The sequence below is a fragment of the Cyprinus carpio genome, chromosome B11 (assembly GCF_018340385.1).
Source record: "Cyprinus carpio isolate SPL01 chromosome B11, ASM1834038v1, whole genome shotgun sequence".
NCBI lineage: Eukaryota > Metazoa > Chordata > Actinopteri > Cypriniformes > Cyprinidae > Cyprinus > Cyprinus carpio.
The window spans coordinates 14,893,133-14,911,406 of record NC_056607.1 but is presented as its reverse complement, the minus strand read 5'-3'; the positions used below and the strand labels follow the sequence as shown (position 1 = coordinate 14,911,406).

General features: G+C 38.0%; 1 protein-coding gene across 1 annotated transcript; it reads right to left on the bottom strand.

Annotated features, from left to right (window-relative positions):
- Positions 1-810: 810 nt before the first annotated feature.
- LOC109074782 (PR domain zinc finger protein 2-like) lies at positions 811-16,277 on the bottom strand. The gene is made up of 9 exons (XM_042734087.1): positions 16,080-16,277; positions 12,198-12,263; positions 11,951-12,071; positions 11,348-11,451; positions 10,710-10,862; positions 9,323-9,449; positions 7,261-7,374; positions 1,775-6,393; positions 811-1,649 (listed from the first exon to the last, which is right to left on the bottom strand). Exons 3-9 carry the CDS (start codon positions 12,063-12,065, stop codon positions 1,623-1,625), a joined length of 5,259 nt encoding a protein of 1,752 aa, XP_042590021.1. The 5' UTR covers positions 12,066-12,071; positions 12,198-12,263; positions 16,080-16,277; the 3' UTR covers positions 811-1,622.
- Positions 16,278-18,274: the final 1,997 nt, after the last annotated feature.

Genomic DNA, 18,274 nt, shown 5'->3' with positions numbered 1-18,274 from the left:
AATGCATTTTACATTTGTGAAGGTTATTATTCATAATCACAAAACACGGTCAACATTTCATTCCCAAAAATATATCAATGCAGGAAAGCAAAGACATACTGCAAGATGAAAGTTCTGTAAAGAAAAAGAAATATCGTTTCAAGTTCCTTGCTTAAAAAACATTTCAAGCATTTAGATCTTGTTCAGATCCCTGTCCTCATTGTCCAGGTTGTAAAGTGGAAATGACACTGCAAAGACAGGCTTAGGAGTGAGGGGGATTATACTATCCAAAGGCAGAAAACGCATCGGTTCAAAGCTTGCCAGGAGGTAGACCACTAAGAATTTGAAGTCCAGTTGATGTTCTATTAAAGCAGAGACCTTATCCGTTTTATAAAAATGAGAAACGATAAAAACAAAAGATTTGAGTAATGCTTGGTGACCAAAGAAACCGAGTGCTTGCAGTGGCATCACAGCAATAACGGCTAATTGTACTAATAAAGCAACAATATTAACTAAGTCTTAATAAACTTGAAGCAAATTTCTGAGGTTGCTTTAGGATATGGCATACATGCTTATAATATACCAGTAAAAAATTAATGCTGTTTTTATGCAGTTTTTAAGCAGGTGTCATCACATATTGTAAAATCACCTCAAACTTTGAGATATCCATAAAAGGCAATTTAGCCTAAATAAAGTGCTTTTCTTTAGAAACAAGTAACCTGCTTGACAAGATCACCGATTACACAATTTGGGTTGTAATAATGGCACTTACTGTACAACTATTAATTCATTTTCATGCAAGTGCAGAATAAAGTTTGTCATTCCCAGTTGTAGTTTTAGTGTAATTTTAATGGCCAGCAGCCCTGCTGTAGATTCTGTAGATTACAAAAGTACAGAGAAGAAAAAAAAAAACAAAAAAAAAGACGACGATGAAAAAATGGCTTACGGTTTTGGCTGGTTTAGGTGAGGGTCAAATACCTTTTACATACAGCAAACTATTTTCTCCTGCTCACTCTGACTGTATCAAACAGCTCAATTCACTTACCATGTCAAAATAAACAAAAACATCAACAACAAAGTAAAAACAAAAAAGCCTCTCAGATGAGAGCCTCGGTATGATAAACATTCCCTGTGAAGGATAACATTTACTTAAATATACATATATACTCTTCAAATAATTTTTCTCAGTAAAAGAGGAGCAGGTCAAAATGGAGTACAGTCATGAAGAGAGGATCAGTCCAATCATACTGTATACAGAAGCACATGCATCAGGAGAACACTGGATCTGAAAACCTCACAGATTAAACGGGGTGAATTAGTCTCATAAAGAGAAACTGCTGAATGATTGCCACTTGCAAAACCTAAACAAAACAGAAGGTCAACACTTATAAATCAAGTAATATTATGCTTGATAGAGATTTATTCATCATATTCATCAGTCCATTTTGGAGGAAGGGGCTTAAAGGCTTATTTATAAAAGTGCACTGAGAAGATACTTCCAATGAGCCAACGCAAAACATGAGCAGGGAGATAACTCCTGGTCCCCCTGAACATTCAGGCTGTGATCAGGTTAATCCAATTTAGTTGAAAGAAGTTCCCCTTCCAGTCACTGACTAAAGCAATCCTTTGGAGACTGTGATGTTCTACCTGGATAGCTTCAATAGAGACTCCTGAAATAAACATAAGAGGGGGGAAAAAAAACTAAATAAATAAATAAATAAATAAAAATTCAAACAGTCCCAACTCAACATATATACAATATTATGTTAATGCTAAAAGTGAAATTCTACTTTACCTCAGACTGTCCTGGTTCATGGTTTGAGAGGTCTTCAGACTTCACTTCCAAAGGAGCTGAAGCACTAGCCATCTGTACACTGCGTGTCACTGGCCCACCTTTTCTCTCCCGCGTCCTTGTCAAAAAACGTTCTTCCTTCTTAGATGGTGTCATTTTCACTGCAGACTCTTTTTTGACAACCTCCTTTTTGACAACAACCTCCTTCTTGACAACAACCTCCTTAGATCGTTGCATTTTAGATGGCGGCAGTGTCGAAGAGGCATCAGTAAGTGCAGGAGTTATGGAAGTCAATGGCTCGTTGCTCTTTTTGCCTTTCTTAGTTTGTGGGGCCATGTTGTCTGCATTTGAGGCTAGCCTCTTTGTACGTACCTGAGGTGCTTTGCCTTTACTTGCTGGTGGAGCTTCACTCTCAACTGGCTCAGAGCTCCGGGCTCTGGTTTTCCCCAAGGACTTTGCAATTGGTCCAGAACCTGGTTCTTGTTTGACTTCAGAGTCAGTGGCTCGACTTCGGAGACTCCTGTTTTTGTCTTGAGGCATCAGTGCTCCTTTTTTCAACTTCTTGGCAAGAGGTCTTTGTGGACAACTGCAAGCAATGTGCTTACTGAGGCTGGCTGGGTATGTGAACTCTCGGCTACAGTATGGGCATGCATGGACCTTAGAAGTCTCCTCTTCCTTTACCCGGGTTGTCGGTTTCTTTATAGAGGCAACCGACTTGTTCTTCTGAGATATGGCTTTCTGGACAAGCTGGTTTTTCTTCTTATTTAGGGCTGACAACTTTGCTTTGGACGTCATATCTTGGTTAAAATTGAGCCTTTTCGGTTGACCCATTCTGCGGAAAGCATTCTGCCCAGCAGCAGCTCCTGTGGTGGTTAGAAGACCATTCGGAGACTGTTTCACAACCTGTTTAAGAGGAATGGGATTCTTCTTAGGGGTGTAGCGTCTCTTATCACTAGCATTAGCACAAACTAAAATGTGCTTATGTAGCTCAGGCATGTTGTCAAAGCTATTTCCACATTTGGTACACCGGATTGCAGTGCTAAATGTTTGGGGTATGTTGTGTGTAGTGAAATTAGTGGCGGAGGCAACCGAGCCATCAGGTGTTCGGTTGTGGTACGGGAAAGGTGGAGGCTTATAGCTGGGGTAGTGTTGATTAATGCCAAGCCGTACATCTGGACCTTTCGGTTTACCAGCCTCAGATGCCATAATCTTTATTGTAGTGTATAGTTCTTCTGTAGGGTCCTCGTGGCCATTTTCCTCTTCTTCCACCTTCTTAGTGTCACTGTTGTGCTCCTCGGAAGAATCTTCAGAGGTAGCTCCAGCAATTGAGTCAAGAACAGCATCTTTCTCCACATTTGCGTAAGCAGGATCCGTGTAATTCTGAGGTCTGAGCTTCCCGTTTTCAACGGCAGTCTGACTGCAACTCTGACTTGGATGTAGGTCACTTTGATGTTGCTGGAGATTGCAGAGGAAGGCAAACTCCTTTGAGCAAATAGAGCAAATATAAATTCTTCCCACCCCATGGAGAGAGGAGCGGTGCTCGAGGAGTGCAGTCGCATTACCAAATAACTGCACGCAAAACTCACACTTAAAAGGCCACTCTGATGCATGCTCTATTATATGGCCACTGAGGTCCTTGATGGACCGAAATGGCTCTTTGCAGACGTTACACACAAAACTCTTGACAAAAGTCTCCCGCTCTGGTGTCTCAACCTCATCAGAACTTCTTGGTGGAGTTCCAGGTGAAGTGTTGCCCCCATTTGTGGTTATATCAACCAGCCCCTCGTTTTCCCCTGTATCCTCTACAACAGAGTTATCAACCGCTGAACTCTTCTGGGAAGAATCCAATTCACTGAGCAAGGTCGGTGAGGAGGGTTCCTTTTTAGGAGTTGATTGTACTGTAGAAAGAGAAGACTTTGATTTGTGTCGGTCTTCTGTTTTAATATTGAGGTCTTGAGGGAGAGTTCCTTCACAGGAATGGCTTTGGCTGGTTTTAGAAGCAGTATCCCACTTTAGGTGTGAAGAAACTGCTTGATCTGCATTTCTTAAAAACTGAGGCTTAGAATCAAGGGTTGAGCCCTCGAGAAGTGTTTCCGACTTTGAAGATGAATCTGCTGTACAATGTCTTTTTGCATCCTGAGGCAGTGGAGAAGTCGCAGGGTCTAACTGCTCAGCAGTTTGGTCTGATTCATTAACAATGGAATTTAATGCATCATGGCATGATTCTGTTAAAGCAGATGAATCCGACACTTCCTCTAAACTATCACCTGCCTTGGGGGACATTTTAGGGGACAACACAGGAAAAGGGGCAGGTGATGATGCATCTGACATCCGAAAATGCGGCGATGATGATAAAGGTGGAGGTGATGGGATAGTGGGCAAGACTGGAGGAGGGGGTGTAGATGATGCTATACTAGATGAAGATGGAGAGGACGGATTAATAGTCATAGGGGTCAGAGAGGGAGGAGAGGTTGATTCACAAGGAAGGCACTCTGATCCCGATCCAGGACTAGAAGGGCCGACCCACGTGGCACTCTCAGAAGACGAAAGAACATCAGGGCTTTCGAGAGCGTTGGATTCTTCGTCTCCAGGTGAGTTTAAGCTAGCATACTCGTTCATTAAGACCTTCTCTAAAATGCTGGTATTGGGTTTCTTTCTTTTGACATGTGGCGTTTGTGTGGCTGAGCTTGTCTTTACTTCATGGTCAACAGGACTTTTACGGTTTACACTTAAGTCAAGCACAGCCTCTCCAGAGCCTTTGTTTATACTATTGTCTTTTTTACTGAAGAAATTTGAAAGGTCAAGTGGCTGCTGATTGCAAGAATTCCCCCCGCTTCTTGAAGGAGACCAGTCTTTTGCTGTCAGGCTTACAGCGTCCCCATGATCTTTGCTGGACAAACTCCAGGAATGCGTCATGCAATGGCTTTCAATCTTTGGCACCTTCAGAGAACATGAAACCTCAGTTGGAGAGCTTATGCTCTCATTTCTTTGTGCCGGGCTACTATGTGAAGTTGTGGGAGGGGAGGCAGTTCTTCTTTTAAACTTTCCTTGGACAGCAGGCAGTGAAGTTACTGAAAGGGGAGTGGTTAATCTATGGCTATCTGTGATTAGACCTATGGCTGGTTTCTGACCGTCTGGGGCCTGTAGTAGTTGTTTGAGTTTCGGAGAGAGATAAACGGATTTCTCCTTCTGAAAAGCTAACGTTTCGTTTGACTGGGAGAAAATGTTTCCTACCAACAAAGAGGACTGAGAGGAGGGGGAGGACAAGGAGGAAGAGGAGGACACAATTTCTGTTTCCATTTTCACAGCAGGCAGCAGTGGTGGTGTAGCAGTTCGTCTTTTAGAAGCTGTCTGAGCTATACATGAAACTTCTTTCACTGGACAAGACCTTGTTTCGATTTTAAAAGCGTGACTAATTTGTTTGGGACTTAGAATAAGAGCATCAAGGCCAAACAAAGCTGCAGTGCTAGAATCAACCTCGATGACCTCACAGTTGCTTACTGTGCTTGTACATGGGATCTTTCCATCCATGTAATGGCTGAGATTTTCAGAAATGTTGTTAGAGATATCAACCATACTCTCCTCTCTCTCTCCCTCATCCTCAGTCTCCACACTGGGCACATAAATCGGTGGTGGACTGGCACTTGGTGACTCTTCCTGGAGCGAAACAGACTGCCCTTGTTCATGCTGCTGCTGTTGGGAGGAGCCATCCTGCAAGAGCATACCTTTCCGACGAACACCTTTTGGCATTAAATGCCGTTCGTGGATTCTGCGCTGGTGCCTGCGCATGTTGGTGTGTGTGCCAAAGGCCTTGTTACAGTACTTGCAAGGATGAAGCTCTTTGGACTCCCCATTCTCATCCAATATAAAAGGTCGGTCAGATTCAGCATCAGGCTCTGTTTTCAAACTGTCAGAGGTTTGCTGAGGTGGACCATTCTGTGTGTTCAAAACGACTGAATGACTTGGAGAGGATGCACTGCCAGAGGTAGCAGAATCATTGGGTGCCGTGGGACTGTGGAGGAATGCTGTTCTGCTAAGTGATCCGGGCCTATTTAAAGTTTTACTCCCATTCTCATGTCTACGTTCATGTCTGCGCCTCCCTACCTGAGAGCCAAAGGGCTTGGCACAGTACCGGCACTTAAACGTATGAGTTTGATGGTTTGAAGTAGTGTGAATGTGAGTGTGGCGCTCCAGGCCCTGTTTGGTGGAGAAATGACGCTCGCAATGCTGACAGGGGTACGTTTCTCCTTGGGGGTCATCTTCAAAATCCCCATCTGCCTCCAACTCAGGATTTGCTAAAGAAGATATACACTCTGTATCACACAGCAGACTCTCAGTGCTTTCGTCTGCAGGGCTGCCTGAACATAAATGTAGGAGAGACTTTTCATTCCCATCAACTGATTCTGCCTCAGAGGGGTGCTGTGGGCTCTGATTTAACTGTGGCTGCTGCAGTTGTCCATCAACCTCTGCATTTTCCTCATCCAGTCCTTCCCTCTGGTTTATCTCTGTTGTATGAGACTGGACAGGGTTTTCATTTTCTGCAGAAGATGACTGGGATGACTGGGCTGCATTCTCCTGCTGCAACTCAGAAGGTGAAGAGGGTCTTTCCTCACCATTAAGCCCTGAATAACAAGAAAAATGTCATTAAAAAATAAAAATCAGTGAATGAAGTTGAAAATCATTAATCTAAAGACATAATTATGTTACAATAACACTGCAACTAGGACTGGAACTAATACATTAAATTGATAGTGAAATAATTCAAAACTAATTTCATTATTGTATAGTCAGGTTTGTGTGCTGTGCATAAAAGTCTCCACTAATGATGTCTCTTTACAGAAGTAAAAAAATCAATTTTGACAGAGAACACATCTAAGAAAATAATGGAAATCACGATGCAGGAAGAGTGCAAAACTTACATTTTATGGTTATATCTTTATCTATACATTTTTCTAAATTTAGAAATTCAATCAAACAAGTCTTGTTAAAGCACATCCACACTTTAACAGAGCACAACAGCAAAATAAAGCACAATAATTCTGACTAAAACAACTTTTGGACGTCATCTTGTTTAAAATTCTACATATAATCATATTTAGGTAATGCTATTTTAATGAGAAGCAATTTGACAATTTTCATTAATAACTATTGTAATTATTATATATTATTTACATTTTAAACTTCTGCAAGCATACATATCATAGCCTTCACACTGTTCTCATAACCTTCAATTTGCACACCATTTAAACTTGGGGCAGGATGTAGAATAATGTGTTTTTCATTCAAACACAGAATAATATGTGAAATTTGGCTTTTTAAAAAAAAAATCAAATTAAAACAGATGTTAGTGACACATTAACTGATAAAAATAATTGATGGCTGCACCCTTACTGTTATAGCCCTACCGTAACAAAAATATTATGACAGCGCTAAACATACTTGTGAACGACACAAATCCCTGCCAGAGGCCGGTGAAGAGCATAACCTACCTTCCTCTGAGTCCCGCATCTCTGTGATTGAGGGTTCAACGGCACCCAATTTATTCGGTTCACAGAATCCACCTAAATCAGGCTGTCTGGCTTTTTCCGACAGCTTCCTCCTCGCTTTAGGGAGAAAAAAAAAAAAAACTATTTTTAGTTTTAAAAAATTAAACATTTCAAGACTCACTAAAGGCAGCAAAAAGCAATTAGGTTAAGGTTTCCCATCACAGCCATCAAAACCTACAATAATTGAATCCAATGATATTTCATAGAAATAGTAGCAATAAATGAATATATACTGAAAACTGTAAAACACAAAGGAAGAACATCTGTTACATTAGCTAGAATAAAGAGCTCCACCTGCAAGTTCCAAAACAAAAGTATGCCACAGCCTTTTTTCTAAACGAGCAGCTCACCACAAAACCAGACTGACTACTCAGTAACTACAGCACTGTGCATGACACAGGCAAAGAAATGCTTGTTTTTCACATATTTAAAATCTACATCACAATTATTGCATGATAAGTGCAGAGAGAATTAACTGTTACTCAACAGCAGTTGACTGTAGTAGATTTATGTAAAGGGATAAAAGGACTTGATGGTGAGAAAGCAACAACAGAATGATCTTTCCCTTTAATGGTGTATAAATGTTGGCAAATTACATGTATACACTTTTACAAACATTTACACAAAGTTTCAAAGACATTGTCTCAGCCAAGAAAAGAAACCAGCTATCAGCTGCTGTCCTTGTGACAAGGTCATCTGGCAGCATCTTATACAAAACCCAATTCATAAAACATGCAACTAACTTGGTCATCTGACCATACTTGTCAAATAGTCCTTCCCAAATATCTTTTTCAACACATCCATTTTCACAAGATAAAGGATTTATGTGCATATCTAGTTTGAACATGTTAATGACATTTAAAAAACTGCTATCAAACTGTCTAAAATGAATTTTATTTGATTTTGTAACCTAAATGTAAAATATTTTAGCTTTATATAATAATTCATTTATACCATCTCAATCCCTCATGATTTTAGACAGTGACAGAAAACTAATGACAAAAAAATGACAATGTCATTAACTTGATCACCTATTTCAAGGACTACTTTTACTAATGTATTTTTAAAAAAAAAATTGGACATGAGCTAACTTGAAACTTGATGCATTTAGCTGCACTGTCATTGAACAGGTTAAAGTCAAATGTCCATTTACTTCATGAAAGGACCAGCAAACGCTCTTCTCAACAGCAAGTTTAGGTCAGCCTTTTCAGTCAGTATTACATCAGTCTATAAAGATCATCCAGACCGGATACACTCACTTAAACTCAAATATAAATACACATATCAAATGTACTTCCCTAAAACGTTAACTGAATTACGTACAAGCTCACAAGTATCCTTCAAATAAACTTAATACAGTGATGTGCGACAAATCAATAACAAATGTGCACTGGACAAGCAAACAAATCTGACTCTAATGCGTAGAACTTTTAGAGGATAAACCCTGTGTTTATTTTATGGCTCATTAAGGTCTAATTCAAAATGCTTTGCGAGGAGGGTCTGGAAGGTCATCTCTGTCAGACATAGGTTGTGTCTCTAAACCTAGCGAGCTGCCTATCTAGATGGCATGCACGGGCATCACAGACGCGTTCAAACTTTTTAAATCGAACACTCGGACGTGTCCGTGCTGCTCACAATGCTCTCTAGGAGAGAAGTTCACTAGATTTTGAGACGCTGAGATAAGGTCTGAGTCTGCAAGGCGGCTAACCGACCCGTTCATCAACATGAGGAAGAGTGCGCTACATTTCACCGCACCCTGGCTCTGTCCTGGGCTGGTTTTCTTTTTAACAAAGTTGATTAAAACAGAACATCATCCCATAGTTCCTGTTTCTAAATGATCTTCGTATGAAACGGGCGAATAGCCAGATGGCTAGCATGCTAGTTCCAGCTAGCGACTGCGAACGCGTTCAAATATATAACAAACATATGTTTTTGGACCCCAATTAGATGTTTCTACAGAAAAAACGCCAGGTTTGAGCAATTACAGGCGGTGTTTTCATTTTACCTCGCTTTGCTCTTGGTGAACTCTTCTTGTTCAGGTTGCTAGTCCTTTCTTCCTCTAATGCAGCAGCTATCTCAGGATTGTCTTCCCCATTGTACCACACGAGAAGTTCTTCGTCCGGTCCGATTGGCTGACGGGGAGTATAAGGACCAATCAGAGTCGAGCTTTTTGGCATGCCATAGGATGAAATACCATCTAGGCCTTGACGCTCTGTCAGGCATTTAGGAACAGACCCCCAGAACAAACTAAGGTGCAGTAGCAGCTCATTGAAGGGAATTAACATTATATAACATTTTAAGTGACGTTAAAGACGGTCTGTTCGTCTGTTGACTTCCACAAGTGCAGAAAAAGATGGGTATAAAAAGTCAAGAATTTGAATTTGTACTGGTAAATTCAGAAAACATAAGTTTACTGTGCATAAGCAGAAGCACAGTGATAATAATACTCATTCTATATTAGTTCCAGACATATTACTACTTTTCAGAGGTTAATAAAAGGAAAATCGTTGTCATATTTAGTCCATTATCTTTGAATGCATTTATATACTAGTGCAGGGGTTTTAAACGGACCCTGAGGAGTGCTTGCTCAGTGGGAGCTCTGCAACATTCTCACTGATATTTAATTACTGTGAAGAGCACAAATAATAAGGAAACACAACACAGTTCTCTTTGCGTTATACAGTACATCTAACATTATTAGTGGTAGAAAAAACTATGCCATTAAGTTGATATAAGCTAAATAAAAATTCCTTTGCTTTAGTACAATGATAATATAGAAGGTGATTATTTAATAATTTCATACTTTTTTATGTTTTTGATAGTAGCTAATGCTTACCAAGGCTACAGTTATTTGATTTGATTTAAAAAAATATATATTTTAATATATTTTAAAATGTAATTTATTCCTGTGATGTCAAAGCTGAATTTTCAGCAGCCATTCCTTCAGTTGTCATCGGTCACATGATCCTTCAGAAACTGTTCTAATATACTGATTTTTTTATGCTCAAGAACCATTTATTATTATTATAAGAAAATAGTTGTGTTGTTTAATATTTTTGGGGAAACAATTTTTTTCAATGAATTGAAAGTTCAAAGGTTCACACAATGCTTTCTTAATAATGTAAATTCTGTTACTGTCACTTTTTTTGCTGTTACTTTAGTGCATGTATGCTGAATAATGGTGGGGTCTTACTGACCCCAAACTTTTGAACATTAGTACAGTGTCCCTTGCAAGGAAAACTTATTATTTTGGGGGTCCTCCGCATGAAAACATTTGAAAAGCCCTTTACTAGTGTACTATTTCCCTGTGAGCATCTCCTCCAGGCTCTTTGTAATCATAACTAACATGTTGAAAATCAAACCAATTCATCACATCTTAAAGGTTAACTTACCCTTAAAACTTTGTAGTAAATAGCTCGGTTGATCTCCAGTGGAAAGAGGTTTTGCTCTTGAGAAGAGCGCGCCCAGTTCACATACCGCAACCAGTTTCCTTTCATTGGATCCGTGGCATCAATGCACATCCACCCCCAGGCTGGAAAATATACCTAATGATAGCGGAACAATAAGCATTTAATAAAAAACACTGCTAAAACCTACATTACCATTCTAAAAGTTTTGTCATCATGAAAAAAGTATCACTGCTTTTCCACAAATATTAAGCAGCATACCTGTTTTCAACACTAATAATAATAATAATAATAATAATAATAATAATAATAATAAGCAAGAGGAAGAAATGTTTCTTGAGCAATAAATTAGCATATTAGAATGATTTCTGAATGATGTGACTTTGAAGACTGGAGTAATTGCTGTTGAATCTTCAGCTTTGTGGTTTTTACTATATTTTTGATCAAATAAAAGCAGCCTTGGTGCGCATAAGAAAATCATTTTAAAAGCAATACAAATTTTACAGACCCAAACTTTTGAATGATAATGTGTATTGCTCTAAATAAGCTTTGTGTTCATCAGTGTATTCAGACTTCTAGTCAGGCAGAACTAGAGTTTCCTCTGTGTGTTCTCGAATACATACCTCCCACATGTAAACATTGCTCGTCACTTGAGATCTCTTCTTTCGTTCTCCTACAAATGGTCCAAACCGTTTGCCTTTCGGTATTATTCTAGATGCCCAGACACCTGTATAGAGCATGTCATGTGAAATCCTAAGCGAGCAAACATTGGGAAAAGCAACTTTATTGTCTTCTCCATTCATTCATCAGATTTTTAAAACTTTTTTTAGTTGACAGGTTTTTGAGCATGAATCCTCAATCAGAATGAGGCACTGTAAGATCTCCAGAGACGCTCTCACAGAGCCATTTTTTGAAGCATTCGATATTAATCATTTATCTGTACATTTCTAGGGCACCACCACAGCGTACTGCACATTCTGTTTCAAACTTCAAACAAAATAAGACTGCAGTTATGTTGTTCGCAACTCTTTAACATCATCAGTCACACGGTTCACAATGCTGACCAGCTAAATCATGAGTCCAATCAAAAGTGATTGTTGTGGAGCAAAACAGGCTAACTTTGTAAATATTTGAAGATTAAATATGTTTCAAAGTCACAGATTTGGAACATCTCATAGAAAATATTGCAATAATGAACACATGATTTCTCATTAACAGTTGCTCACCAATGCGACTGGGGTTGACAGCTGACGGTCCCAGCTTCATGCTGTTTGGCAGCCCCTTCCACACATGGGCTGGGATGCCATCCAAGGTTTCATATGTTCCTTGAGGCAAAGCCATTACAGCCTTAAAAAAGAAAAGGGTGGGCTTTACAGTTTACAATGCGTTTCTTAACTGTATGTGTAAACAGTGCTCATGGTTTGAACTTTTCAGTTTTTAAATTACATTAGAAAATAAATTGTTTCACCATACCTCCACCAAGGATTTAACACTCGATTGAACTTTGAGACTCCTAAGAACGTTCTTATTTCATGGATTCTGTAAAACAGAAAATAGGAGCAATTATTTTCACCATGTAGAACAAAATAATCCTCTATGCTTTTGATGCAGGATGGGACTTGCTCTCAAGCAATCCCAAAGACTGGAAGACCATTTAAAGTTGTGCTTAAAACTGCAAATACTCCTTCAGTACACTCAAAGTCTCTGATATTTGCTTTTCTTTTATTTGCACTACAGTTTGAAAGTAAGAAAGGGGTCAGTATTTTTTTGTTGTTGTTTGTTTTGAAAGAAAAGATTTAGCAAGGATGCATTACCTTGATCAGAACAGAGAATAAAAACGTTTAAATTATATTATGTGACACTGAAGACTGGAGTAATGATATTGAAAATTCAGCTTTGCCAGCACAGGAATAAACTGCATTTTAAACCAGTCAAATTAAAAACAGTTGTTTCAAATTGCAATATTACTGGTTTTACAGTTTTTTTCAGCCTTAATGAGCATAAGATAATTTTTTAAATAAGATTAAAAAATCTTACAGACTGCAAACTAGTGTGTAGTGTTTAAAATTATGTCCAACATAATTCATACAGTAATGCAACAAATGCATTCTAGCATTTTAACATCTGAGATGTTTAGTGAATTAAAATGGTGATCTAACATGTGGTTAGACTACAAACAGTATCTATTACCAGGGGCCTCACTGACATTACACATGTAATTAACTCAACCTCACACACGATCCAACAAACCACCTGAGAAATAGCCCTCCAAAAACATATTACGTAGTCAGGCATACAGGTGCATATCCCACAGTTTTAGACGAATGGTGATTCATTTTGTTGTGGGTCCGCAGAGATTACTTCTCATAGCATAAGAATAGAGCAATAACCAAAGCTGACAGGACGGTAAGTTGAACATTGTCATCAGGTTTGGATGACAGCTACAGAGAATAAGGGGAAACTGAGAAAACAGCATGACACACAAGGGGCCTCTCTGATGTGAATTGTTACATAAGCGTGAAGGTCGGAGACAGATTCTCGGCTTCCGCTGCCTTTGACTTTTCACATGGGTGGGAGCATGCAAACCCAACACAACAGGAATGCTTCTGGAATCAAATTAAAACACCAAATTCATACTTTTTCGTCAGAATGGATGCTTGCAGAAATAATTCATGACATCATTACACTCAAATCTCTGTAGTGAATAAAAATAGATGTGATTTCTAATTTGAAGAAGCCTATGTGAGGTCACACAGCCACTAAAAGATTATTTCTCTCGGTCAGTAATAGTCTTTGCGCTCAAGTGTAGTGGAGTCATTAAGGATTCAATCTTTTATCTTGTCAGTAAAAAATTATTAGTCTGCAGCAGTGACCTGCTCTGAAGTCATAGTCTCATAAATGTGTGGAATAACTTTATGATGAAAAACTTTAACTACCAACTTTATATACCTTTTGGCATGAGTATTTTATTCCCCAATTTAACCCCAATCCTAACAATAAAATGGCTCTTTTTGTCCCTGGATTTCCTAATCTAGTTGTCAAATACAGTGCCAGGTTTATATTTCAGATATTGTTGGATCCTTGACAACTTGCTTTAATTCCACTTTTGGATAAAAGTAGCTGTTAAATGCATACATGTCAATGTAAATGTAACTGGTTTAAACTCTATACTGACACCTATTGGCCTGGATGCATGAGGTTTGTTTACTAACTGATGCCACACATAGTGTTTTCTTCCTTTTCATCTAAGTTCACACACCCATAGAATATTTTATTACACCTGTCTTTATGAATTTAATCAATAATTTTCTACGTTGCTATTTATGCTGTACAATGCACAGTGAGCAGTGAAAGCATATTAGTTATATATACACTGCCGTTCAAAGGTTAGGGATCAGTAAGATTTTTGATGGAGTCTCTTGTGCTCATCAAGGCTGTATTTATTTGATCAAAAATTCAGAATAAAACTAATATTTTGAGATATTATTTCAATTTCTAATATTGTTTTAATATACCTTAAAATATAATTTATTTCTGTGATCAGTGGAATTTTTTAGCATCATTACTCCAGTGTCACATGATCCTTCAGAAATCATTCTAATTGCTGATTTATCATCAATGTTGGAAACAGTTGTACTGCTTCATGTTTTTGTTTTTTTATTATTTATGTTTATATATTCATAAAAGAATCCTGAAAAAAAGTATCACAGGTTCCAAAAACATGAAGCAGCACTGATAATAAATCAGCATATTAGAATGATTTATAAAGGATCATGTGACACTGAAAAATCAGCTTTGCATCACAGGAATAAATTGTAATTTTAAGTAAATTAAAACAGAAACTATTATTTTAAATTGAAATATTTCACAAAATAACAGTTTTTTTCTGTATTTTTGATCAAATAAATACAGCCTTGATGAGCAACAAGAAACTTCGGTAAAAATATAAAACATTTGACTGATCCCAAACCTTTGAATGGTAGTGTGTGTGTGTGTGTGTGTGTGTGTGTGTGTATGTATATATATATATATATATATATATATATATATATATATATATATATATATATATATATATATATATATATATATATATATATATATATATATACACTACGGGGCCGTTTAATGCTTGAATCTGATTGGCTGACGACGTATAAAATGATATAAAAGGGTGAGATATATGGCTTAAAAATGTATTATTCTTAACATATTCCAACATGGCAGCATCCATGAGGGTGCGACCCACTCTATGCAAAAAACATACAAAACTGATATGATTTTAGTCTTCATCTCACGTAAATGTTTATAATTTGAATATGTTTATTTCCTTACATGCACAACTTTTTTAAATGTATGTATGTATGTATGTATATATATATACATATATATACATATATATACATATATATACATATATATACATATATATACATATATATATATATATATATATATATATATATATATATATATATATATATATATATATATATATATAAATAAATAGGTGAGTTCACCTTTAAGTTCCCCTCAGCATGATTTCATCTGTGAGCTACATCCTTCACTATCCTACTGCGTTTATTTTAACAGATTTTCTCTAAACTATATGTGAGAATACGAAAAGATTCTTTGCGAGGCAGGAGAATGAATAAAATCCAGAGTTGAATGAGAAGTGTTTCATTGTGGTGTCATCTTTGTTAATAACAGACGGTGGCTGTGGGACAAAGAAAGAAGGCGTTTCAGCAGCACCCACAGCCGAAGATGGATGAACTAACAGCGAGAAAGTTTACACATTCTTAAAAGAAACACCAGCAAAAACGTACGATACGATATTCAGGGGTGGATTGTGATGCGAAGACACACAATACTTATACGCTCACGGCATTATTTTAATAAACCTGAATAAAAATAAATCGCAAAACAAGTGCGGGTTGTATGCAAAATAGATGTAAAGTGCATCCTTGTGCTTAAAATATTGTCATGGGAACCAGATGCTGTTAAATCGTGAATTAAGCCAGTGGCTCGTGCAAAGACACTATATCGCGACTTTCAGGCAAACAAACACACACACACCGCGCTTTAAACACACTTCAAATAGTCACATTTCGCTTGAGGTATCTTCTATGAGAGAAAAAGTTCTCCAAAATGTTTCACCAGAGCCCTCGAGTTGCTTTGTGGACTGGCAGGGCAAACATATTTTATTGTTATCATCACCCCGAGCACTCAGAAGTGCACAAACCCGATGCAACTCACTCCGAGCAAGGTGCCCTCCTGCTTTCCAAGACATTCAGTGCAGCGTTGCAAAGGCTTGATTGAAATAAAAATGTGAGCATGGTGTTCTTGAACACTTACCTGCTGTTTTTTACCGGCACTGTGCAGTTTTTGGTCTACCTGCTTTCCAATGTGCTGAAAATGGCGGATGGAGACTAGGGCTTATAGAGCTTCCCCAATGTAACTGGTCGGTCGGGTCGCAGATTTGGGAGAGGCACACGACCATCACGATGGGCCATTGGTGAAAGTACTGCTGGCGAAGCCTGGACCAGCGCAAATCAGCTCATTAAATAGGACATGCTATGCCAAAATGGTTTAACTCATGTGTCCAGCTGCAAACTTTGCATTGGGGAGACTTGGGCAAGTTGTCACTTTTTCTCCAGTGAATATTTCTCAGCTTGAGGTCATTTTTGTCAGTTTATTTATAAAGTCATAGCTCAAGAAAAAAAAAAAAAGCAATTGAACGTTTTCACATTTATTGCCTAGGAGGAACAACTCAGATTACACGCTGACCCTTTGTGACAACATCCCCCACTTAGTTATGATCAACACATAATTAATAAATTGGCCCAGTATTTATGAAAAAATGTCCTTGTTCTGAGAGCACAGTTAATTTATGCGATTGTGGTTTTATTGTGTTCAACTTGTGTTTAATTTTTATTCAACAACTATAGCAAAAATGGTATTTCATTTTTATTTAGGAAAATCTTCAATTTTAAAAAGAAATCACAAAGGAACTCAAATGTAGGATATTTTAAATAATTTAACGATTTAAGAATTTTGACTCAAAACCTTCCCTAAAATTATATATATATATATGCATGTATTTAACAATATATATAGTCTTATTGCAGAGACATTTCAACAAAAGACTATGAAAATTAACCTGGTATATGGCAGATGACAGAGATGATCAGATCATAAAAATAATCCAGATTTTTCACATGGTGTGTATTGACATTCAGAGACTATTGCTTTTTCATTCATCTTGTAGATCTGACCTGCCTTTTCCTGCATTTTGAAATAAGACAATATTCTGCAGCAAATCCACTGAACATCAGATTTCATCAGTTCTCTCCGAACATACACTGGATATAATAATAATAAAGGAGGGGTGTTATAAAATAATGCAACATGGCAAGTAATGCCTGAAATAGAAAATGCCATAAATATAGAAAGTTGGTAAATAACTAATCTAAAGTGATTTTTTTCCCCCATCCCAAATAATTGGTCTAAAGGCTTGTAGTCATTTCGGCCACTGGGGGGCACTGCGCATTCATGTCTTTAGATTGAGTTTGAGGCATTGGAATCTCTTTCTTATATTCAAATCTAACAATATATTTAACACTTTTTTTTTAACGTGTATTAAATCATAACAACAGAATTAAAACATTTTAGAATAATTCAACACCCTGATCGATAAATATGCATAGAGCTCTTTCTCCGTTTTCTGAGAGAGCCGTCAACACAAGCCCTTCTGTGTCTGGTCCACATGCTTACAACAGTCCACATCCCAAATAAATCCAGAACCAGCATTTCCAATAAATCTCATGTGTTATGATGTGGAGAGTGAGACATCTGCTTCTCAGAGTGATGCATGTTCCACATATGGATGCAGTTTCTCTGCTCGACCCAACAACCATCCGCTGTGAACATCCTGCACAACATGTGCTAAACACACGTGTCTAAACTAAACGTCCTTGGAGACAGTCACAGCTACACCAGTAACAGTCTATGAGGGGTCTGCATTTATTTGCAGGCTTTGGGAATTTGTGGGAATTTGTGAATTTGTTTTTTTTGTTCATTACTCTACTACATGAAAGAGGGCCATAAACAGATAAGTTACAAATAGTTTGATCTGACACTATTAAAGGAACAGTGCACCCAAAAAAATGAACATTTCTTAAAATGTACTTACTCTCAGGTCATCCAAGATGTACAAACATGTGCCACTGCTCCGGGTGTGTGTTCACGGTGTGTGTGTGTGTGTGTGTGTGTGTATGTGCACTTAGGATGGGATAAATGCATAGCACTAATTCAGAGTATGGGTCACCATACTTGGTCATGTCACGTCACTTTTCGCTTTCACTCTTCGTTGGAACAGATTTGGAGAAAATTTGCATTGTCACCTGCTCACCGATGGATCCTCTGCTGTGAATGGGTGCCGTCAGAATTAAAGTTTAAGCAGATGATAAAAGCATCACAATAATCCATAAAAAATCCACACACCTCGAGTCCATCAATTGACTTTGTGTGACGTAAACAGCTGCATGTTT